The following is a 25,738-nucleotide window of genomic DNA, read 5'->3' as shown; positions in this document are numbered from 1 at the left end:
GAAAGAACTTTGCTGGTTCTAAATTGGGCTTCCCAGGGTTCTTGGTGGCTGGATCTTTATTATGTGTTTGGATTTCACGTGGCCCCTGCTTCCAAGGGAGTAGCAGTCCCAGCTCACAGCTCTGATCAGGGTCAAAACCCGACTTACGTGCATCGTTTTTATATGGTTTTTCTCAAGACCAAGTTCATTCATTTGCTAGTCTTTCTTTCTTTCTTTCTCTTTCTTTCTTTCCTCTCTTTCTCTTTTCTTTCTCTTTTTCTTCTTTCTCTTTCTTCTTTTTCTCTCTCTTCTTTCTTTTTCTCTCTCTTTCTTCTTTCTTTCTTTTTCTTTCTTTTGTAGCTTTGAGGATATTTAGGACTTAAGTTTCCGGGCAGCTTACTTCCTTTTTCATGCTCTGCTCTTGTAAGTGAAGGTAGCTGCTGAGTAGCTCAGACATATGTTGGAACTATGGATCTTTAGACTTGAAAGAAACACTGCAGCTTTCCAATCCAGTTTTCAGACATTATGTTTCATCATGGTCCCTGTTTTTCAAATTAAATTTAACCACAAACCTCGAAGGATGACTGATAAAATCAGAGCTGCAATTAGTAGTGTGTGTGGGTGTCAGTTCTAATGGAAGCCTGCTAATCCACTGATGGGAAGCCTGAGAACCAGAAGTAAGTGAGTTAGCCAGTGTTACTGGGGCAGGACAGGGAGTACAGCCAGGAGGAGAAATTGGGCTCATTTAGGTAGAAATCAGATTAGTGGCAGCTGGGGATGGGGCTATGGGGAAGGAGTGGGCAGCAAAGGGGCCCGAGGGAACTTTTTTGGGGGGTGATAGGAATGTTTCTATCATGATTGTAGTGTGGTTGCATGACTGCCTATTTGTCAAAGCTCACTGAGTTTTACCCTGGAAATTGGTGACTTTTAATGTCTATAAATTATGCCTCAAGAGAACTGACAAAAAGAAAATAATAAAGTGGCTCAAAAGTTGTAAGGAACCTCCTAAAACATTCAGGTCTTTCATTAGGGGAGGGGAGGTAACATTTTCTATGCTTTTAAATTCAGTGTAACTGTATGAAATGATTCCTTAAAAAATACAACAAAAAAAGAAAAACTCATGTTCCCTTAATTCCAGACTAGACTGGTGGAGTCTGTTTTTCTGGTCGGCAGAGGTCATCATCACTCTCTACTCATTGCTGCTGTCAGTTATACCAAGGGCCTGTAAACCTGGGCCAGGTAGTAAATATTTTAGGCTCTGTGGGAGAGCCATACGGTCTCTATCACAGCTGTTCAACTCTGCCATTGTAGTACAAAAGCAGCCAGAGGCAATCTGTAAACCAAGGAGTCATGGCCGTGTTCCATTCAGACTTTGTTTGCAGAAACAGGCAGCCGGCAGGATTTGGCCTGGGTGCTGTTTTTGCCAACCTGTGAGTGTGACATTTTTGTTACTTTTGGAGAAACTCAGCAGAACAGGTGCTTACCGTGTCCTCACCAGTAGGGTGAGTTACAGGATGATGGGACTGCAGGAAGGTTTGGAAGAGGACGGGTCGCAAAGGGCTTGAGATGCTGTGTTGAGCTAATGGACTGGGATCTGTAAAGGACAGGATGGTTTTGCTCAGATGGAATGATAGAGGATGAATTAAGAGGAAGAAGAGAGTGAGCATGGCCACCACTTTCTAGGTTATTGCAGAAATCTGGGCAAGACATAAGTTCAGCTGTGACAGTGACCACAAGCAGAAGGGAACATGGTGAAGGGATACTCTGCAGAGACAAATGACAGAACAGAAGGTAGAGAATGCCTGTAGCTGGGATTACAGGCCACCATGCCTGGCTGTTTGTATTTTTAGTAGAGACAGGGTTTCACTATGTTGGCCAGGCTGTTCTTGAACTCCTGACCTCAGGTGATCCACCCACCTTGGCCTCCCAAAGTGCTGGAATTACAGGTGTGAGCCACTGCATCCGGCCCACTCCTGGGTTTCAAACGTAGTATTATTGAACAACCTCAAATTGCTATATTTAAATAAACTCTTTATCAACTAGTCCTGAAAATTAAGGCCTACAGACATCAACAAAACGAGCGACAGAAGAAAGACATTTCCAAGTGATGTAACTGGGTGACTCATCTTACCAAAGGGCACTCAGAGGCCTACCAGTAGACCACCTTTCTGGCTTTTGGCGTGCCCTGATATCAGCCTTCCTCCCTCCATTAATCATACTATGCTCACATAGAAGCCAAAACATGTCACGCTTCTGTTGGAAACTGTCTTTTTGTTCTTAGCAACATGTCATGTTTGGGGAAGTTATAATATACTGGACAGTGGTGTCAGTAAGTCAGGAAGGCTAAGGAGCTTTGATGTCAGGTCTTTACCATTTAATGTTTTTCAAAGTATTGGGAATTCTGAGAATATTGTGGTCAGGTGTAAATGTACCACCCAAATATTGTTTCCTTCCCTCTGGTTCAGATAATAATAATCTGACCTACCCCTGAACCCCGTCTCCTTTGTAGTGGAGGTCGATTCCCAGTAGAGAGTATCTTACATGTAGTAGTTGCTTCCTAAAGTTTGTTGAATTAAATTGAATTTGTGTGAGTCTGTGATGATTCTCCTTGTGGAAGAACATAGTCTACCAAAATCCTGTTGGAGCAAATTTTTGCATCACATGTCACTTTTTTTTTTTTTTTTTTTTGAGACAGAGTTTCATTCTTGTCACCTAGGCTGGAGTGCAATGGCATGATCTCGGCTCACTGCAACCTCCACCTCCCAGGTTCAACTGATTCTGCTGCCTCAGCATCCCGAGTAGCTGAGAATACAGGGGCCCACCACTAAGCCCAGCTATTCTTTTTTTTTTTTTTGTATTTTTAGTAGAGATGGTGTTTCACCACGTTGGCCAGGCTCGTCTTGAACTTCTGACCTCAAGTGATCCACCCTCCTCGGCCTCCCAAAGTGCTGGGATCACAGACGTGAGCCACCGTGCCCGGCACATGTCACTTGTGATTCTTAAAAGTCTTGAGTGAGATGAGAGTTTACAAGCTTTAGCTAAACTGATTTCTGAATTTAATCATTAAAAAACAAAACAAAACAAAACAAAACAAAAACCCAGAAAACAAAAAACAACCTAAAAGCACAAAACCCAACTCAGGTGAAAGTACTCAATGCAAAACGCTGGAAGAACCACTCTGGGCTCCTGTATTTGAAGAATTGTAGCTTCTGCCAACTTAAGCTTGCCAAGCTGGAAGGAAAGCCACAGAGGGTGTGGTCTGTGGGACACTTTCCGCTAAAGTCATGATAAGCATTTGCTTTCTGGGACCTAGTTCGTCATCTGATTTTACTCTTTTACAGATAATGAGAATAGCCATAGTTTTTTGTTGTTGTTGTTTTTGTTTTTTGTTTATTTGTTTGTTTGCATTGGGGCATTTAACTTCTTAGTCTTCGTGTATATAATCCTTTCTACGCTTAGGGGAGATTAATTAATTAATAAAAATTCTTAGCACAAGGCAAGTATCTTGTCAAAGACTGATACTGAGAGGCTTGGAGTTTTATTTTGTTTATGATATTTCTCTTTGTGTGGAAATGACCTCCTTTAATCTTGAAATGTTGAAATGTGCAGCAAATATCTGTAACTGATATCATAATCAATAGTTTATCTTTAGTTGCTTATTTGTATAAGAAAATAAAAGCAGGCCAGGCATGGTGGCTCATGCCTATAATCCTGGCACTTTGGGAGATCGAGGCAGGTGGATTGCTTGAGGTTAGGAGTTCGAGACAGCTTGGCCAACATGGTGAAACCCCGTCTCTACTAAAAATACAAAAATTAGCTGGGCGTGTTGGCAGGTGCCTATAATCCCAGCTACTTGGGAGGCTGAGGCAGGAGAATTGACAAGAGTGAAACTCTGTCTGAAAAAAAAAAAAAAAAAGGAAAGAAAGAAAATAAAAGCAGATGACTTCCATGCATTGGTGTGATATTAATATTTATGTGGAGCTCTTTGTCTTTCTTCATGCCTCATGTGTTTATTTTACAAATATTTATTGAATACCAGCAATGTTCTCCACGCCAGTGGAGGAAGTAGTGAACAAAACAAAGTCACTACTTTTTTTTTTGTTTTTTTGAGATGGAGTCTTGCCCTGTTGCCCAGGCTGGAGTGCAATGGCATGATCTCTGCTCACTGCAACCTCTGCCTCCCGGGTTAAAGTGATTCGCCTGCCTCTGCTTCCCGAGTAGCTGTGATTACAGTTGCCTGCCACCACGCCTGGCTAAATTTTTTAAAAATATTTTTAGTAGAGACGGGGTTTCACCATGCTGGCCAGGCTGGTCTTGAACTCCCGAACTCAGGCGATCTGCCTGCCTTGGCCTCCCAAAGTGCTAGGATTACAGATGTGAGCCACTGTGCCCGGCCAAAGTCACTACTTTCATGGTGCTTATGTTCTGATATAAATCATAAAATTTTTTTAGGTGAAACCAATGATGATTGCAGCCTCTCTCATTTGGGAATACTTTCTGGGAAAGGTAATAACATGGCCACCTAAGCATTTGGGATTTTCTGTGTCTCTTTAGCAACTTTTATTCTCTTTCAAAAATTTTATTATTATTATTATTATTATTTTTTTTTCTGCCAAGTGTAGTGGCTCACACTTGTAATCCTAGCACTTTGGGAGGCTAAGGCAGGAGAATAGCTTGAGCCCAGGAGTTCGAGACCAGCCCGGGCAACTTAGGGAGACCCAGTTTCTACAAAAAAATAAAAAATTAGTTGGGTGTGGTGGCACACACCTGTAGTCCCAGCTACTTGGGAGGCTAAGGCAGGAGCATCACTTGAGCCCAGGTATTCAAGGCTGCAGTGAGCTATGATCGTGCTGCTGTGCTAAAAGTGAGACCCTGTCTCAAACAAACAAACAGCAAGTTTTTTCTGTTAATAGAGATGGGGTCTTGCTGTGTTGTCCAGGCTGGTCTCAAACTTCTGGCCTCAAGCAGTCCTTTTGTCTTGGCCCCCCAAAGTGCTAGGATTATAAGAGTAAGCCAGCATGCCCAGCCATCAACTGTTATTCTGAACATTTAGAAAATTGAGGACCTGAATAAATCACATTTTAAAATTTAACTAAATTTACAGAGTATTTACTGTGTGTTCCATGGTGTTTTAAGTTCTTTATAAACATTAACATTAAATTTTCATTCCAGTTCTATGTAGTGGGTAGTATGAGTATTCTCATTTTACAAATGAGACAGCTGAGTAACTTGCCCCAGGTTACCCAGTCAGTAAGAAGGGAGACTGGTATTGGATTGCGGGCTCTTATCCGTGTGTGTGCTTGTGTGTGTGTGTGTGTGTGTGTGTGTGTGTGTGTGTGTTTTCATCTTGCATTTGGGATTTCCTTGAAGGTTTAGGATTATATGCGGCCAGATTGCGTGACAATAGAGTAGGTCTGGGCCCTGTGGCTCCCTTTCTGTGAGAATTTCTTCTCTTTTTCCTTCACATTTAATTATGTGTTTAATTTGTATAAGTGCAATGTGTTTAATCTAAATTTACTGAATTATGTGTTTCTCTTGGTCCTGCTGGACTTTCTGTAAATTGCTTGAAGCAAGAAACTGGCAGATAGATCCATCTGACAAATAAGTAAAAGAATATGGTTTATTGCAAATTCTAAGACTATTAGATCAGTTTACTAGAAATGGAGGCTTTTCCCTCCTTTGTGGGACTGCGTAATAGTTTAATTTAGCTGTTTATAAATGTTTAATTGTATTCTAAACAATAGGACTGCCGAACAATAGGTCAGAATGTATTGGAATAATAAAACTCTGGGGGGTAACACTATTTAAAACCTAGCATATTCGATATATGTGTGCCTTGAGGACAAAGTCTTGAAGCTACAATAGATTCTATTCTTATATGGGTAGTAACGTGATGTTTCTGCTTGATAATTCTACATCTCAGGGAACTTGTGATTATTTGAGGTTACAATGCTTATATTCTCTCATAATCCTCAGGGAGATTCTGGTTAGTTTCTCAGAGAAATGCTCTGTATTCTTCAATTCTCAATCTCTAATAATTTGTTGCCTGCACGCTGTCTGGAACCTTCACCATTCCCCCCATCTCAACCTTTCCAGTGCTTCAAACATTTCCTTACTGTTCTAAAGCTACTTCTGAAATCCTACTCCTGAAATCCTACTCCTTCTGTGAATTTTTCAGTTCATTAACAGAGAAATGATCTGGTCTCATCTTTATTTCTCCTTAGCATTCAGGAATGAAGCTCAAGGAACATCCAATATACTTTTTCACTTTAGTTTTAATGGACTGATTTATTCTGTACATGAGAACGAATGTGAATCTCTCAGTGTTAATGCTCTGTATTATGAGCAGTGAGCTTGTTTAGCACAGTAAACATCACCTGTTCTATTGGTCACTGGGCCTTGTTTAAGAGAGTCCATCACATGTGGATTAATATGAAAGGAAATGTTATTATATTTGTATTATGTTGCTTGGGCTGCCATAACAAAGTTCCATAGACTGGGAGGCTGGAACAACAGAAATTTGTCTCATCACCATTTTGGAGGCTAGAAGTCTGAGATCGAGGGGTCAGCAGGGTAGGTTTCTTCTGAGGCCTTCTCCTTGGTTTACAGTGACCATCTTTTCCATGTCTTCACATATCTTTCTTCTGTGTGTGTCTGTGTCATAATCTCCTCTTCTAATAAGGACACGAGTGATATGGATTGAGCCCACCTTAACGATGTCATTTGAACTGAATTCCTTCTTTAAGGATTCTCTCTCCAAATACATTCCAGGGACTGTAACATATGAATTTTGTGGGGACACAGTTTAGCCATAACAGGCTTTAAATGTATAAAATAGTTGTCCTAAACTTGTATGACGAATTAAAACAAAAAATTCTTTTTAAAGCTTAAAAGTAGGCTAGGGAAGACAGCGTCCCGAGAGAGGAGAAAATCATGATCAGGCTTAGAACTGGCTAAGTGATTCTGGGTAAACCTCACAGTAATTTCTGTTTTGTCGGTGCTGTCTCAATTTTTTGTACTCAGTGAGATCTGAAATGCTTTTTAAGAGCCTCTAAGATTGTGTAATTCTATTTTAATAACTGTCTTGTAGTTAGACCTTACTGCTGATTTAAGAAGTTGTTGGAGAAGAATTTTTATAATCCTGGGTTATAATCTCACGTTTGTGAGAAAATGCAGAAGAGCGAGGCTGTGTCCAACAGACCCTTGATGATGTGTGCATCAGCCCTTCTCTTGGCATCTGACCAGCTGTATGACTATGGACAGGTTATGTATCCTTCGTGAGCCTTAATTCTTTCATCAACAAAATAGGAGGCTATCCTTCAATCTTGTCCCTTGTCATGGTTGCCCGCTACAGATAGATACTGCCTCCCCTGCAGACGATTGATTCTGAGTGTCCTGGTGCTGAGGTTGCATTTGCAGCCCAGGTAGGGTGTCGGTCTCAACACCTGCCGACTTGCCTGGCCTCCACTGCCTGCCTGACTCACATGCCCCGAAGGCCACCTGTAGCTCAAGGCTGTTGGAGCAGAGCTGGGTTTATATCAATATCCCCAGCCTCATTTGCTGCATGATGTCTAGCCCCTGGGCTAGACAGATGTCATTTCAGGGAGGATGAGTTGGGTTCCAAATGGTTACCATAGTTTTTTTTATTACTTCCTCTTCCTATATTTAATAGCCCCAAATGGTTATCAGAAAACTACTCTTCTTCCTGTATCTTATTAGGAGGCAAATGGTGAACATTTGTAGGGCAGAGATGTAGTTTAGCCTCACGCATCAGATTTTAATATCCATAGACTTTAGTATTACAAAAAGTAAGTGCTGGGCCTTTTCTAGCTCAGAGAAATACCCACATGACACAGGTTTTGTGAGGGTTAAATGAAATATAATGTGTGCATGCATCTGTGCGTGTGCATGTGTGCGTGTGTGTGCATGTGTGTACACACGTGTGTCTGTGCATGTGCGTACATGTGTGCGTGTGTGCACGAGTGCGTGTGTGTGCGTCTGTGTGTGTGCGTACATGTGTGCGTGTGCATGTATCTGTGTGTGTGCGCGAGTGCGCGTGTGTGCGTGCGTGTGTTTGGTGGGGAGGGGGCAGCAGCATGCTTTCTACGTACTTTTCCCATTAAATTGAGTGTTCACTCTTTGTGTTGGGATTGAGTTGATATAACTCGGGTCTTTTAAAACACTAAGGTGACTTTTATTATTAGGCTTGAATAGATCAATTGATTCAGGGTAAAATGTTATTCCAGTAAAACTATTAAAACAAGTTCTCTGTACAGGAATAAGAATTCTTAAGTTCTATTTGGCTTACTCGTTTTAGTCATTATATACAAGCATTAAAATATGGCACTTCTGGCCATAGTGTTTGACCTGGAAAAATTCCCGTAAGTGAACCCATTTACCATGCCTTTCTATATGGTACCACTGCTGGTACCTGTCTCCTTTAGAGTCTGTATTTATCAGGACTTTTTCAGTTGCAAGGGACAGAGATTCGACACAAACAAGCTTAATCTAAAAAGAAAACTCATTTAAACTTAAGTGAAATATTCTAGGGCTAGAAGTATCTTTATTAAGCAAGGTTAGATCCAGGGGCATATAGGATATTATTGGGGCATTTTTTCTCTCTCTTTCTCAAATGGATTTATTCTCAGAAAACTGATGAGAACAATGACTGCCAGTATTGCCAAGGTTTATCTTTTGACTTCTGATTGGAAAGTAAGAAGGAGCTTCTCAGTTCTTGTGTCCATATATCAAATATCAAGGAAGATTTTGATTGGTTCTGCTTGAGTCACATGTCCATCCCTAAACCTATGCCTGGCTGGTGTATAGAGCACTATGGGAGACCTGGCCATGTGCCACCCACTGTGGCAAGGCGTTTTGACTGGCAAGCTCCCTGGGATTACGTGGGATGGGAGGGATGATGTCCCAAAAGACAGGTTGCTTAGCAAACAGACAACATGTCTGGTCTAGATAATTAGCGTTTTAAGTCAACAGGGGTTTGGTGTTTATTCCTTTAGTTTACAGGGAATGAGAAGGTAACTATCATAAAATTCTGCTGGATCACTTGAGAATGTTAAGCTGCCCTTGAAAACCTGTTTGACACGTCATGCAAAAATGCCCATCAAGTGCAATAGGCCTCACATAGATAACCAGATAGTGGCATCATAATTGGTGATTGCTGAGATTGATGTGACATGTGGGCAGTTTGGGGGGGGGGGTAAAGGAACAAAATGACAATAATGGGACTTCTGATTGTTTTTTGGCAGGGTTGGATGACTGCCTGCAACAATATGTCCACAAGTTTGAACGAGAGAAGATCAATGGCGAGCAGCTGCTGCAGATTTCCCATCAGGATCTGGAGGAGCTGGGGGTCACGCGGATCGGACACCAGGAGCTTGTGTTGGAGGCTGTGGACCTTCTCTGTGCACTGGTTAGTTCAGGAAAAGACGGTCTGTACCGTGATGACGTTCTTTAGAGCCTTGTTCTCTTAAGCCCTCATTGTTTGTGATTTAGCATATCACTATTTCCTTAATGCTCCATTGAAATAAAACATGAGCTGAAGATACTATAGGAAGGCGAAAAAATGTTATTTTCTACATTAAGGGTTGGCAAACTATGGCCTGCGAGTTAACTCTGGCCCACTATCTATTTTTGTAAATAAGGTTTTATAGGAACACAACCATGTCCATTCACTTAACGTGTTTGTGACTGCTTTCTTGCTACAGTGACAGAATTGAGTGGTCGTAATGGGACCACATGGTTCCCCCAAATCCTAAAATATTTATTAACTTGCCCTTTACAGAAAGAGTTTGTCTTTTTTTCAGAAAATCTCTGTATTAGTCTAATTTTCTTTTATAAGGAAAAAAATGATGGAAATAGTCCTGAATGAAAATGCCAGGCACAGTGGCTCATGCCTATAATCCCAGCACTCTGGGAGGCTGAGGCGGGTGGATTGCTTGAGTCCAGGAGTTTGAGACCAGCCTGGGCAACGTAGCAAAACCCTGTCTCTATTAGAAATACAAAAAGTTAGCCAGGTGTGGCTGGCACGCACCTATAGTTGCAGATATTCAGGAGGCTGAGATCAGAGAATCACCTGAGCCTGGGAGGTGGAGGCTGCAGTGAGCAGAGATCACACCACTGCACTCCAGCCTGGGTGACAGTGAGACCCTGTCTCCAAAAAGAAAAGAAAATGTCATCTTCTAAATTGAAGTGAGAAATAGGTTCTGATTTTCATGTCTGGTTTTGTTACTATAAAAAGCGGTTGAGTGTCACAGATATTTGTGATATTTAAATAACTGATATTTGCACTTGACATGACCTATAAAATGGGAAAAAAAACGTGGCCTTCATTACATTTTGTAGATGATAGGTTTTGGTTTTAACATGAATGAGTAAAATCCCGCTGGGTCCTGACACTAGAATCACATGGGTAGCTTCGTTAGGTGTGGGCCAAAAACACCTGTAAGGACATTTTGTTTATAAATTGGTTAGTGTGGGTGGGATTCAAGTCTGCCTGTCCCGGTGCCAGGCTAAAGATGCAGTTTACTTAACTGTCAGGATTTGGACAAACTCGACAGCATTCAGGCTGGGTTAGTAATGCCCTGAACCCCAGCCAGGGGTATATACAATTACATCACTGAGAATGGTGGGAAAGAATGTGCTGCTGATGATTTTGCCATCGCTGGTCTGCGTACTGTTGATTATATAACACTTGCTGCATTGTGTGTATTCTTCTTCTTAAAATGGACAGAGCCTTGTCTTCTGCTCTGAGATGTGCTGCTCTTGTTTAGGAAAGTAATGGGGAAATTATTTGTAGTTGATAAATGAGCTGCCGCCTGGGAGACGCTACGGCCAAGTAGTCTGAGCACAGGTCTGGGAAGCAGGAATTTGCATTCTAATCCTGGCTCTGCTACATGCTACTCCCTCTGTGACCTCCGGGGAAATGGTGTCTGTTTTTCCCATCTGTACAGTAACGCTCACCTTAGATGTGGCTGTATACTATTGTGTAAGTGTTTTGCACTGCCCAGACATCTAAGCATCCTGTTTATTACCGAAACTGTATTTTCTTTTTTTTTTTGTACCAACGTGTTTGAGTTTACTTTTGTTATACTTTCTGGGAACATGGCTTTTCCGTCTTTTCTGCTTGATATTTTGCGAATTGTCTCTTTCACTTTGCAGTAATACTTTGAGGACAGGTAAAGTTACTTGGAAATCCAAAGTAAGAGAGGCAGGAAGGGTCAGCTAGAGACGCATCACGTGCGTCAAGTGGGATGATAACCATAACAGCCGCCTCTGGGCATTCTGTTTGCTTTTTCCTCTTCTCTACCTCTTAGAGCATTAGGCTAAAATGAACAAAGCTGGACAAATGCCAGAACCTAAAGCTATGTTTTATCTCCTACAATTTCCTTCTAATTTCCTTTGCAGACCAAGCTTTGACCTCAGACTCATTCTGGACCTGCTCTGTGCCAGTGACCGCATTGGACAGGGGGATCACTTAGGGGTTCACAAAAGAGTGTGGATTATTTTAATGAGTTTTACTAAAATGTCTTTAGTCTTGATATAATCTCCTTTTTGAATATTCTTATACTAATTATACTATCTTTTTAATCCATTTATAGCATATAGATCTTTGGATGTATAAATTGGTGATGCTTTGAACAGACCATCTCCAGAGCAGTTAATGTGTAAATACAGTTGGCCTTTGTGTTATAAGAGAGGTTTCTATGTAAACTTAGTTTAGTGGATGTTGATTTTATGATAGACAGGAAATGAATAGAATTAAAAGTAAGGAAGGGGGAGGGGAGAAACAAAACCACTGGAAAGTATCAATGCAAAGAGAGGGGCAGATAGATGGACAGGAACCTAAAATAGGAAACAGCTATTAATGAAGATTCCAAAACTGGTGAGCAGTGGCTCACAAATTAGCTGGTCATGGTTAGAGAGCAATGAGAGAAACCGTCCTTTGTGAACATTGACTTTGGCTGGCAGTCGTGGCTTAGGAGACTGATTTGTATTATACGATGAGACCAAGACCACTTTCCAAGATTGAATTAGAATCTGTGCCCAATTTTTCTTCCTCTCTCTGGGTAGAGGGTACCTGAGATCGATTATAGAGCTGCTCTTTTCAGTAGGATAGCTGTTGCCCACGGTGACTGTCTAAATGAAAATCAACTAAAATAAAATAAAATTCAGTTCCTTGGTTGTACTAGCAACACTTCAAGTACTCAGAAGCTCCATGTGGCTAGTGGCTACGATATTGGACAGCACAGATAAAGAACATTTTCATCTTTGCATAGAGTTCTGTTGGCCAGTACTGGTAGAGAGGGTGTGATTGAGAATAACCAGTAAGAATAACCAATAAGGTTAAGTATGACTGTGGCTGGGCACGGTGGCTCACGCCTGTAATGCCAGCACTTTGGGAGGCCGAGACAGGCGGATCACGAGGTCAGGATATTGAGACCATCCTGGCTAACATGGTGAAACCCCGTCTTTACTAAAAATACAAAAAATTAGCTGGGCGTGGTGGCGGGCGCCTGTAGTCCCAGCTACTAGGGAGGCTGAGGCAGGAGAATGGCGTGAACCCAGGAGGTGGAGCTTGCAGTGAGCTGAGATCATGCCACTGTGCTCCAGCCTGGGCGACAGAGTGAGACACTGTCTCAAAAACAAAACAAAACAAAACAAAATAAAACAAAACAAGGATAAGTATGACTGTAACCTCTGTTCTTTGCCAAGTCAGTGAGGCCCTAGTTTACTGAACACCAAGGCATGGGCAGCTGTGTTTTGAAGGTTGAAGGAGGTTGAGAAGTGAACAGAGTTGGAATTGATACATGTGTTAAATGATGCTACCTAGACTTGGGGTTAAATGAAATACCTGTCATGAATCTATGGGCCTAGAGTGCTTATGTGCACTGGTATACCTCTGAGATTATTTGTTGTTTATTATTTACCCACAGCAAATCATTTAAACATGTTATCTTTTTTATGAGAAGAAATGGAGGAACAGGAATTTTTGCTGGCAAATTGTATTTAACTTGATCTTGCTTATGAGCTTATTTAAAAATGCCTTAGGAAAACTGTGAACTATATTTCTTAGGTTGTCTCTTAATTGACCCAAGTCAATAAGATGGCTTTGATTTTGTGTCTCTGGCACACCTTAAGCACACGTTAGATCACGAACAGAGCTAGTAGGAATGGAGAAGATGGTAGCGAAGAAGTTGTGTGAGGTTTGTCCTTAGCTAAATGTGTATAATTTTAAGACTGTTTGCTTTCCGTTTCTCCCATTTAGTGTATGGTTTCTCTAGCCAGATCAGGAAAGGATCCCGGATGGTGAAACTTAGGCAATGAGATCTCAGTGGAAGGGTTTTAGTAGGTGAACAGATTTTCAGAAACTCATTATGTTACTTAATTTGTATCTGTTTGATGCCTTATCTCAAAGCAGTTTTTGAAGGAGACAGGTTTTGGGGAAAAGACTGGTGAAAATAATTAATCTGGTCTGAGAAATTATTTATTTTCGGTCTTTCTTTGTGGGGCACTTAAGTCAATAATCCTTTCCTGATTATGCTTCTACAGTAGAGGTTCTTTTGAGCTACTATAATCAGTTTCTTGCTCTTTCTTTAATGTGGAATGGGGTCGAAGCGAAGGAACTTTCCTTTCTTCTTTTCCTCCTTCCTTCTTTTAAAAATTCTATTCTAGCTATATTTATTCATCTTTCTAGGTCCATTATTTGTTTTGGGGAAAAAAAAAGAGCTAACTGAGTGGAAAATGAAGAGAACCAGTTATAAGAAGCCACTCTACCCCTTTATTTCCATATTAAAAGTGGTATGTTTTTAGAAGATTGAGGTTTAAAGTTTCTTGCAACAATAAAATGCACTTAATCCTCTTTGAGTTCAATAAGTAAACATTATGTATAGGGTAATAAAAGTTCCAAGTAATTTATGGTGACATTGATTATTGAAAGCTGACTTTCCTGCTTTTAGTTCAAAACTCTTCATGTAAGTTGGCAGGCTGAGTAACTGACTGAATGAGGGGACCTTTCCCTTTAATCATAGTTACAAGTCCTTCAAAACAAGCTCTGTCTTGTGGCCTCTTTATCCATTCAATTGTGAATCTTTGATTCTTTGAATTTAAAAAGCTATGATGCAAATCCATCTTATTTTTGTCTCTCTATTGAAGGACAATATTATATTTTAGTCTCTAGAAAATAACATAAAAAATGAATATCACATTTAGATAGAAAAATACTGCTAATATAGAATGTTCATTTATATTTTGAAATTCAGTTTTTTTCAAAAGCTTGGAAGAGAAAATTTTCAGCTAATTTTTGCTTCTTTCAAAATTTCTAATTTTTAAAATATTTTTTGTTTTACTAGGAGGTAACATAAATTTAAACTTCAAGTAAAATCTATTTAAAATTACAATTGTTTTGTTAAAGTCAAAGCATTTTGTTGTTGTTTTTAACTTACCATTGTTCATCTTGCCAAAAAAAAAAGTTTCTTACCTACTTCCAAGTATATTTATGCTTTATGTAGCTTGATTTTGACACGTGACTTGCCTCTCTCTGGCCCACATGGCCAAAGCCAGCTGAAAGAAGTTTCTCCACAGCCAGGTGCAGTGGTTCATGCCTGTAATCCCAGCACTTTGGGAGGCCGAGGCGGGCGGATCATGAGGTCAGGAGATCAAAACCACCCTGGCCAACATGGTGAAACCCCGTCTCTACTAAAAAAATTCAAAAATTAACTGAGCATGGTGGCACTTGCCTGTAATCCCAGCTACTTGGGAGGCTGAGGCAGGAGAATCGCTTGAACCAGGGAGTCAGAGGTTGCAGTGAGCCGAGATCACGCCACTGCACTCCAGCCTGGCGACAGAGTGAAACTCTGTCTCAAAAAAAAAAAAAGAAAAAGTTTCTCCACTTCAGAGGGGATGTGTAGAATTTTGAGAAGCTGAATAGCGATTCAGTTTGCGCTGGATCCAGGATCACTGGACAGTTTTCCTTATCCTTATCTAATGTCCATCTTGTCATCTGTCTTATCACATGGCCCTTTTTTGGGCAGACTGTGTGGAAGGGGACGTACACAGCAGAGTAATCAAAAGCTTGTGCCCTAGATGCAGATTGCCTTGGTCAGAAGCCCAGCACTACCGCTGATGAGCTTTGTAACTTTGGAGAATTTATTTACTGTTTTCATGACTCAGTTTCCTTACCAGTAAATTAGAGATAAAAACATTTCCACCTTCATGGGCTGTTTTCCTGAGATAATACATGTCAAACACTGAGTCCAGTTCCTGGCATAAAGTGTTCAATAATGTTAAGTATTCTGTTAGTTTCAGTTTTTAAATGGTACCAGATTCTTGCCTTGGGATGCTATTGAGATGGCATAATGTATCTCAAGAAATATCGTCATGTTTTTAAAAAAATGATAAAACAATTTAGGACATACAGAGGCAACTGAATACAGAAATTTATACCCCCACCTCTAATGTTGCAGATTTACGTGTTGTTTCCCAGGATTGGCTCTTTTCTCTGAAAGGGAGTCTAGGACAGTATTATCTCATGAAATTGATTTTTTTGAAGCACCCACGTAAGCTGAACATTGTTCAAAAAGAACACAAGTTAGAAGCACAAGAGCAAGAAATTAATTTTATTGATTGATTGAGACAGGGTCTCTCTCTGTCACCCAGGCTGGAGTACAGTGGCATGATGACAGCTCACTGCAGCCTCGACCTCCTGGGCTCAAGCGATCCTCCTACCTCAGCCTCTGAGTAGCTGGGAGTACAGACAGGAGCCACATGTTCAAGCTCAGGAGATCACGCTTAGTGAATTGGTGTTTAGTTAGTGCTGCTGTGTTTTTGTGTGTGTGTGTGAGTGTCTCGCCTGGTGGAAATCCATGCATTCCATGACTATATGATTGTCCGCTGTGCTGGAAATACCGTAGTGGGCATACTCACAGAGCCCTGCTTCTGCAGCCCTCACATCCCAGTGGAGGAAGAAGGCCGCAAACACGGTGCTTCAGATGGGGCAGAAGTGGGTGATGGGTTAGAGAGTCAATCGAAGGGGCAGTTCTGCCACCAGGGGACACAGGGCGATGTTGGGAGACATTTTTGATTGCCACACCAGGGGAGGAGATGCTACTGCCATCTGATGGGTAGAGAACAGGGATGCTGATAAACATCCTATAAGACACGGGGACCCCCACCCCACAAGCGTTATCTGGCCCCACATGTCAGTAGGGCTGAGGCTGAAAAACCTTGTTCTAGATTAAGTGGTCAGGGAAGCCTTGCAGGGGAGGGGACATTTGGGCCAGCACCTGAGTGATAGGAATGAGCTGTTGTCTGGGCACGGTGGCTCATGCCTGTAATCCCAGTACTTTGGGAGGCCGAGGGGGGCAGATTGCCTGAGCTCACAAGTTTGAGACCAGCCTGGGCAACACGGTGAAATCCCGTCTCTACTAAAAATACAAAAATTAGCTCGGCGTGGTGGTGTGCGCCTGTAATCCCAGCTATTCAGGAGGCTGAGGCAGGAGAATCGCTTGAACCCATGAACCTAGGAAGAAGAGGTTGCAGTGAGCCGAGATGGCGCCACTGTACTCCAGCCTGGGTGACACAGACTCCGTCTCAAAAAATAAAAAAAAAATAAAAAAAATGAGCTGTTCATGACAATATTTGTAGGAGGCGCATTTGGGGAAGAGGAACTATCAAGAACAAAGTCCCTGAGGCCCGGGTGGCTGTGGAAGGAGCAGAGAGAAGGCTGGTGTGGCTGGGATGAGTGAAGTGGGCTGGGGATAGATCACATAGGGTTTTGTGGTTGTTGTAAGAGTTTTTCAAGTGACTAACTGGGCTTTTGAGTTATCAGAGAGTTTGAATATTGGTGTTTGTTTGTTTATTGTTTTGTTTTTATTTTGAGATGGAGTCTCCCTCTGTTGCCCAGGCTGGAGTGCAGTGGCGCCATCTCGGCTCACTGCAAGCTCCGCCTTCCGGGTTCACGCCATTCTCCTGCCTCAGCCTCCCAAGTAGTTGGGACTACAGGCACCCGCCACCACGCCCGGCTAATTTTTGTGTTTTTAGTAGAGACGGGTTTTCACCGTGTTAGCCAGGATGGCCTCGATCTCTTGACCTCGTGATCCGCCCACCTCAGCCTCCCAAAGTGCTGGGATTACAGGCGTGAGCCACCCTGCCCGGCCGAATATTGTTCATTGTTTTGAATTTTTCCTTTGATTTTATTTTCCACAGAATTATGGCCTCGAAACTGATAATATGAAGAACTTGGTTCTGAAACTGAGAGCATCTTCCCACAATTTACAGAATTACATAAGTAGCCGGCGGAAAAGTCCCGCTTACGATGGCAACACCTCCCGCAAGGCCCCCAATGAGTTCCTGACCTCCGTGGTGGAGCTCATCGGCGCCGCCAAGGCCCTGCTGGCGTGGCTGGACCGGTAAGTTGGAGATGTGCCTTTCACTGCCCTGCAAGAGTAGATGGAGTCCCGGCTGCATGGAAGCTGTACTTTGTCTTAGGAAAAGGAACCATTGTTCTTTTCCTATCATTTTTACCGGCTCTTAAGGAGTCCTCGATCAGTGGTAGATTTTAGGATTCCTTTGCCAGTTACTTAAAAGGTTAATAGCAGGAACAAATTAACCTCAGCTTATAAAGAAGAGTGAAACTGTGCTAAAGGTTGTGTTTTACTGAGATTAAACATTAATGGTTGAGGATTTGATTGGTATGAAAGCTGTTAGTTGACTTCAGAAGGGATGTTAACTGTCATTTTTGATTTTTTTTTAATCTAATGCTTCTCTCTTTCTATTCAGATTCCTATTTTATGTGTCACTTGAGAGAAAACAGTTAAATAAAAACTAATTTAATACAAAATTTAGCCGGGCTTGGTGGCACATGCCTGTAATCCCAGCTACTCGGGAGGCTGAGGCAGGAGAGTTGCTTGAACCTGGGAGGCATAGATTGCAGTGAGCCAAGATCATTCCACTGCACTCTAGCCTGGGCGACAGAGCGAGACACAGTCTCAAACAAAACAAAACAAAAAGGAATTTAGAGTAGCCCATGGGGGTAGTAGCTATGCTCATCAACATACAGTGGGATCCCAGTGGATTCTCCCTGCCCCTGTTTAAGAGGATTCTTGTTACCTTCTAGGGCTCCGTTTACAGGGATCACTGATTTCTCAGTCACGAAGAACAAAATTATCCAGCTTTGCTTGGACCTGACCACTACAGTGCAGAAGGTCAGTAGTATGTCATTTTCACTTTCTAATTTTTATTTTTTTTTGCTTTTCCTCTTCTTGAAAGGATTTTCATGCAGGTATGAAGTACCACTCTCCTCTCCCCACCTCAGTTTTTTTTCCCATCAGAACTGGGGAGAGATGAAAGGCTTTAAATTGGATCCACTGTAAAGATGTTTTCTGTGAAAACTGACCAGTGGCCTTTGAACTAAAGATTACCTTTTTTGTGTGGTTTAAAATAGTCGAACTAATAGTTCCTGTACTTCCCCTAAAATGTTAGAGCACTTAATTTTTTTTTAATGAAAATTCTGGAGTAACTAAGGTGCATGATAGTCTTTGTTCTGAGTACTTTACTATATCTGCTTCTTAATTTTCTTTTCATTTTGGCCTCTTGTTGTTGGATTTACCAGTCAGGATGGGCTAGGTTGTGGTACAGTAACAAACAACCCCCAAACCTCAAACCTTAGCAGTTTATTCCTTGATTATTTACATCCAAATGGGTCAGGGGTAGGGGACAGTCACCTCTGACTTTCCTCATTTCAAGATGTATATAGGACATAGGTTGACAGAATCACCAGTATGTCATGTTGCTTGTCCCCAAGGCAGAGAGGTAAAAACCATGAAGGTCCTCATACTGACTGATGTTCTGGACTGCAAGTGACACATGTTAATTTCACTCATGGCTCATTGCCCAGACCTAGGTATCTTAGTAAAGGCTCAGGAAGTTTTATATTAGCCAGTCTGCAACTGATTGAGCTTCTGTGATCTTAACTTTAAAAAAAATTTCTTCTTGGACCATCAGCTCTTAGGACTACCTTCTGTCCTGTTACTTGGCATGCAGCAGATGCTTATAAAATATTTTTGAATTGAATTGAGGCTATGAAATGTAAGGAAGAGCTTGTTGTTTTTTCACGTCCCAATTGGTTCTAAAATTCTGTTTCCACATTTGTTTCTACTGCTGATTTGGCAAAACATAAAGAACATCCTCCCTTCTGTCCGACCATGCCATAACAGAGATGCAATTCTGAAAAGCCATGCGTTTTCTGGTTGTTTCTGGAATGTGAATTGTGAACTTCGTCTCTGCACGTGGCAGTTGTTTGCTCTAGTCCTGAGCAGCCATTGTTCTCAAGGCATATGGATTTTTGAGGTCATGATCTTAGAAAGGTGCTCAGAGCAACTAAAGTAGCTTCTGAGTTTTTGCCCTTTTTTATGATGCATAAAGTAATTTTGACAAAAAAGAGTCTGATACCAGTTGCGATGCATTAGTCGTACAGCCATGAAGGCATGGCATCTGTGGTTAAAGGCGTTTCCCTGATACCTACCTTGAGTGTCCTTTTTCTCCCTTGCTTCCCTCTTCCCATAATATTTTCCTCATATTTTGATTTTGTTTTATTTTTAAGAGACAGGGTCTCACTGTTGCTTATGTTGAAGTGCAGGGGTGTAATCGTGACTCACCGCAGCCTCGACCTCCTTGCTCAAGCAATCCTTCCACTTTAGCCTCCTGGATAGCTGGGACTACAGGTGCATGCTACCATGCCCAGTTAATTTTTAATTTTTTTGTAGAGACAGGGTCTTGCTATGTTGCCCAGGCTGGTCTCAAACTCCTGGCCTCAAGTAATTCTCCTACCTCTACCTCCCAAAGCACTGAGATTACAGGCGTAAGCCACTGCACCTGGCCCTGTTTTGATTTTTAACAGAGTTTACTAGCAATCAATTAAATGAAAGAGTTAAATATTGTGATTAGCAAATGGGAAAGTTTTGCTTGTTGGTACATTTGTGTTTTATTGTGAAGGGTCCTCAACTGTGTGGCTGATTCAGGCTGTCCCCACTGCAATGTAGGGAAAGGAGAGAAAGGGATGAAAGCGAAGGCAGAGGGGGTCATGTTTGTTTCACGGGGTGAACTTCTGCCTAAGCAAGTTGATGTTGGCTTCCAAGGTATTTGGACACTTCTTTCAATACATTTTTATTTAGCACGTACTCTGTGTCTGCTGCCCTGGGATACCAGAGTGAATAAACAGATAAAAAGTCCCTGACCTTCTGGAGCATACAGCCTCTGGGAGAGAGAAAATGGATAGATAAGGAAACTTTTATATATGAATATATGTGATTATATAAAGGCAGAGCAATGCTAGGGAGGGAAGGCGCACAGGAAGGAGTGAGGGGAGTACAGTTTGAGATACGTGTCTAGAGTCGCCTCCTTGAGGAGGTGACACCTGAGTAATTCAGCCAGGAGAAGTCTGTGCTTGTCTGATGGGATGGGCTTAATGCATCATCTCAAGTGCTACTTTTCCTGGTAATTGTAGAGAGGGGTTGATCATTATGAACTGATGATTAAAAAAAAAAAATCTTCCCATAGGAAGTACACGTCCTGATCTGGTCACATCAGAAGGGTACCTGTGAGCGTCTTCATTGCGCCTGCCCGGCTTATCGGGGCCTAAGAATGCCTGGGACATGATGAATGGTGATTTTTAAAATGTGTGTTATATGAATGAAATAATGCTTTGGAAAGATAGGCTGCTGAGAATTTGACTTTTATCAGAACTCAAGGGACACAAGAGGTATTAGTTTTGTTTGTTTCCGCGTTCATTTTCTGTTTCTCTTTTTCCTGTGGTGCTCACGGAGGGAGGTTAGTCTAGTGGTTAAGAGCATATTCTTCACAGAGAGACAGCTATAGGTTCAAATCCTACCTCTACCATTAATTAGCCCTGGGGCCTTGGACAAGTCACTTACAATTTTTGAACCTCAATTTTCTCATTTGCAAAATGGGAATACAAATATTTACCTTACCAGATAATTTGGTGGGATTTCTACAAGTTAATGTTGAGTTAAAAAAGGAAAAAGGCAAAAAAAAAAAGTGTGGTATGAAGATAAATGGTTACCATACATACCTAAAATACGTGTGTGTGTGTGTGTGTGTGTGTGTGTGTGTGTATAAAACATACATCCTATACAAACTTGTATACAAAGTAATATGTAAATACAGTGGATAATTTGGAGAAAAAGTTGTGTTTACTCTGGCAGACGGAGAGATAGGGAGGGAATGTAGAAGCCAAGACAAAAAAAGAGAACAAAAATTTTTTATTTACAAAAATCATGTATATGACCACATTTGTGTAAAATTAGATACAGATAAATAATATAAAATACTTAAAAAATAATACCTGCTCCAAAAGATTGTTATGAAGATTAAATGAGATATAACATGTGGGCCGGGTGTGGTGGCTCATGCCTGTAATCCCAGAACTTTGAGAGGCCGAGGCGGGCGGATCACGCGGTCAGGAGATGGAGATACAACATGTGAAAAGCACAGTGCCTGCTTCAGAAGGAGTAGACTGTGGTAGGAAATACAAAAATCTTGCCTTGTACTTGTTTTCTGGAATCAAATTTGATAGTTTAAAGAGAAGAACTGGACAAATATACTGCCCTTATTCTCTGGTATTTTTTTTATTTTAAATTTGAACAGTTTTCAAGGAGTAAGACTGATATGTAAATATATATCAGGATATCATTTTCTGAACTTAGATTGAAAAATATGTTTCTTGACATGTGCTATTGACAAGCACATGTTCTGTAGTAATTGAAGAACATAGCTGGGCGTGGTGGCTCACACCTATAATCCCTGAACTTTGGGAGGCCAGGGCAGGTAGATCACCTGAGGTCAGGAGTTCGAGACTAGTCTGGCAAACATGGCGAAACCCCATCTGTACTAAAAATACAAAAATTACCCAGGGCATGGTGGCGGGCACCTATCTATCCCAGCTACTTGGGAGGCTGAGGCAGGAGAATCACTTGAACCTGGGAGGCGGAGGTTACAGTGAGCCAAGATCGTGCCACTTCACTCCAGCCTGGGTGAAAGAGCAAAACTCCATCTCAAAACAACAACAACAACACCAACAACAACACAAACAACAACACAAACATAGGTGCTTTGGCAAATGGTGATGTGTGCGCTCAGGTACACACAAATTACAAATTGCAAACTTGATGAATGAGTTGAGTGTGGCTTTCCCCATGTGTGTTGTGATGGTAGCAACAAGATCGAACGTGCCAGGGTACTTCCCATTCTCTTGCAGCTGCTTGACAGAAGATCTGTTGACTCTTTGGGAAGACATCTGTCTTTGCCATTTATTCCTTTTAACTGGGGAACTGGAGGAATAAAAGTTGTATCTCTTCCCAGTGACAAAGAACATGTTCTGTCTTTATTCTTGGTGTCCCTGTCTGTGAAGAGACATTGCTTGTCCCGTCTCTCTTCTACATCTTGCCGTGCCGCCTTCTTCTTCTTGTGGTGACATCCTTCCTTCCATCCATCTCTGCATCCTTCCTTCCAATAATAATTTATGAGTCCTCTAATTTGAAGGATACATATTGCTGCTGCTTTTCTCCTGCAAGGAAACCGCACATTTCTTTTAAGAAATTTCTTCATTTCTTAACATTTCTTCAGCTGTAGTCCTACACCAAGTACAAGGATAGATCTTCCCGTTCAGTGTTGAGGCTGTAATTTGAGATGAAGGACCCCAAGGTGGGAAGGGATTGAGATCTGTATTTCCAGTGTAGTCTCCTCATGTCGTAATGCCGTGAAAACTGAAATAGAGACGGCAAGAGAGACACAATGGCACTGGCAGGTGCTGGGTTTCAGTCTGGAAAGAAATAGGAAAATGATGCCAGGTGTGGTGGTGCACACCTGGAGGCCCAGCTACTAGAGGCTGAGATGGGAAGATCTCTTGAGCCCAGGAGTTTGAGACCAGCTTGGGCAACATAACAAGATACTATCTTAACGACAACAACAAAAAGAATTAGGAAAATGAGCAATATTTGTCCCTGAGAAAACCGAATGGAAAGAAAACAAGCCTGCCAGGCTCAATGGCTCAGGCCTTTAATCCCAGCACTTTGGGAGGCCAAGTCGGGGGGATTGCTTGAGACCTGCCTAAGCAATATAGTGAGACCTCTATATTAAAAAAAAAAATTAAAAAGTTAGCCAAGCATGGTGGTGTGTGCCTGTAGTCCCAGCTACTTGGGAGGCTGAGGTGGGAGGATTGCTTGAGCTTGGGAAGCGGAGGCTGCAGTGAGCCATGTTCATGCCACTGCACTGCAGCCTGGGTGACAGAGCGAGACCCTGTGTCACATACACGCAAAGAAAGCAAGCCATGGAAGCAGAAGAGGAAAAGACTGCTGCTGAGTGCTGTGTCTCAGGTGTATATCAACACTTGACACATGTCATCACACCGAATTCTCAGCAGGTGTGCATCCACGCTTGATGCATGCCATCAACCGAATTCTCAGCAGGTGCGCATCCACGCTTGATGCATGCCATCAACCGAATTCTCAGCAGGTGTGCATCCACGCTTGATGCATGCCATCAACCGAATTCTCAGCAGGTGTGCATCCACGCTTGATGCGTGCCATCAACGAATTCTCAGCAGGTGTGCATCCACGCTTGATGCGTGCCATCAACCGAATTCTCAGCAGGTGTGCATCCACGCTTGATGCGTGCCATCAACCGAAATCTCAGCAGGTGTGCATCCACGCTTGCCGCATGTCATCACACTGAATTCTCAGCAGGTGTGCATCCACGCTTGCCACATGTCATCACACTGAATTCTCAGCAGGTGTGCATCCACGCTTGCCGCATGTCATCACACTGAATTCTCAGCAGGTGTGCATCCACGCTTGCCGCATGTCATCACACTGAATTCTCAGCAGGTGTGCATCCACGCTTGCCGCATGTCATCACACTGAATTCTCAGCAGGTGTGCATCCACGCTTGCCATATGTCATCACACCGAATTCTCAGCAGATCTCAGAGGTAGGCTTTGTTATAACCCCATTTTAGAAAGAAGGAAACTAAGGCTCAGAGAAGTTAAACCTACTGCACAAGGCTGCTCAGTTCCTGAGAAGGCAGAATAGGAGGAGAGGCAGGGTGGTGCTGAGAGCCACCCAGGCTGGGCCTCTGCTGCCAGGTGACCCAGGGCTGTGAGAAGCTCAGCTCACTGTCCAGCCTGTGAGGGTCAGTGACTTGGTTTCAGCACTCATTTTTCCATTCCATTGCCTTCATGCCAAAAAACAATGTGAAGTCATGCCTGCAGCTGCTTCCTCTCGGCAGGACTGGGTGTGGGAACCACGTTCACAGTGGCGGGAGGTGAGAGGGAGTCCTTTCACACGCCAACTGGAACAATTTGGGAGGTGGGAAGCTCCTTGTGCTGCTGGCTCCCTCACCACCGCAGTCACCACCGCAGGGAACCGATATTCTTGGTGGCCTCTTGGATCCCTCAAGGAATCCAGTTGTAGGAACCATGCGGTCACAAGTCTACCTTGTTCTTGGGCTCTGGTGTATTGAGAGTTGCTCTCTGCCTCTAGGTGATGGTCTCCCTGAAGTGACAGTGCTTGTATTAATTTAGAGATTTGTGGGCCGGGTGTGGTTACCAATGCCTGTAATCCTAGCATTTTGGGAGGCTGAGGCGGGTGGATGGCTTGAGTCTAGGAATTCCAGATCAGCCTGGGCAACATGGTGAAACCCCGTCTCTACAAAGAATACAAAAATTAGCCAGGCGTGGTGGCGTGCACCTGTGGTCCCAGTTGCTTGGGAGGCTGAGGCGGGAGGATCACTTGAGCCCAGGAGGTCAAGGCTGCCAGTGAGCTGAGATTGCACCATTGCATTCCCACTTGGGCGACAGAGACCTTGTCTAAAAAAAAAAAAAAAAAAGAAATTTGTCAAAGTATTAGTTTTATTTCTAGCACACGATCACATATGTATACTGTGTTTCTAAGGTTGAAATGTGTTTAACAAGTCTGCCAGACAGTATTAATAGGGGATGAGCCATAATGGTAGTTGACAATTTAGTTTTATCTACAAGATAGAATTGGAAAAGCACATTTGGAGCTATAATTATTCCTATTTACAGAAGTCGCTCCTGTAATTTAAGATAATATCAAATTCACACATGTGAAAATACATTTCTAAATTTATTTTTTTTAAGTCTTTTCTCCCTAGGCTGCTCTTTTCCTGAGAGTCAGTATAAATTTTAGGAGCAGTCATTATTATTGCTTCCTACATATTTATCTAGTAGAAAAAATTTTAAACAAATGTAAGAAGACAATAAAAGTCTGATTATTAAATCATATAGAGTAGAAACTGGTAGGCATCTTCCTCCTTCAGAAGTAGTAAAAAATGACCTAAAAATGACTTTTTGATTGAAGTGAAAAATCTTCACCTGAGAATTCCAACACAGTTGATTAACATTTTTTCATGTACATAAAAGAATTAGCATTATCTTTAAGATTGTCCTAACTTGGGATTATAGTTAATAGTGCTGAATAAACTCTATAGCATCTAGTTGTATTGATTTTTTTTCTGTATGCATTCTGCAGTATAGGTTGAAATCCTTTGCTACAGATGAGTTCTAGAAGGTTAGCTGTGAAAGTTTCACATTGGCAATTTCACTTTGGCAGCTTTTAGACAGGACAATGGTGATTCCTATAATCAGCTAACCCAGTTCATACAGTGTTCCAAGCCTTTTGTTCTTAAGCTGAATAAATAATGCTTTGCA

General features: G+C 42.1%; 1 protein-coding gene across 2 annotated transcripts in view; it reads left to right on the top strand.

Annotated features, from left to right (window-relative positions):
- CNKSR3 (CNKSR family member 3) overlaps window positions 1-25,738 on the top strand; it is a 102,878-nt gene that overhangs the window by 51,074 nt on the left and 26,066 nt on the right. For both annotated transcript variants that reach the window (XM_003255497.4, XM_030809861.1), the window contains exons 2-4: window positions 9,243-9,406; window positions 17,200-17,402; window positions 18,110-18,197. In XM_003255497.4, coding sequence (XP_003255545.1) covers window positions 9,243-9,406; window positions 17,200-17,402; window positions 18,110-18,197 — 455 coding nt within the window. The remainder of the gene's footprint in view (window positions 1-9,242; window positions 9,407-17,199; window positions 17,403-18,109; window positions 18,198-25,738) is intronic.

This window comes from Nomascus leucogenys, chromosome 3 (assembly GCF_006542625.1).
Source record: "Nomascus leucogenys isolate Asia chromosome 3, Asia_NLE_v1, whole genome shotgun sequence".
Classification (NCBI taxonomy): domain Eukaryota; kingdom Metazoa; phylum Chordata; class Mammalia; order Primates; family Hylobatidae; genus Nomascus; species Nomascus leucogenys.
Note: the sequence above shows the minus strand (reverse complement) of the source record. Positions and strands in the feature narration are given on the sequence as shown.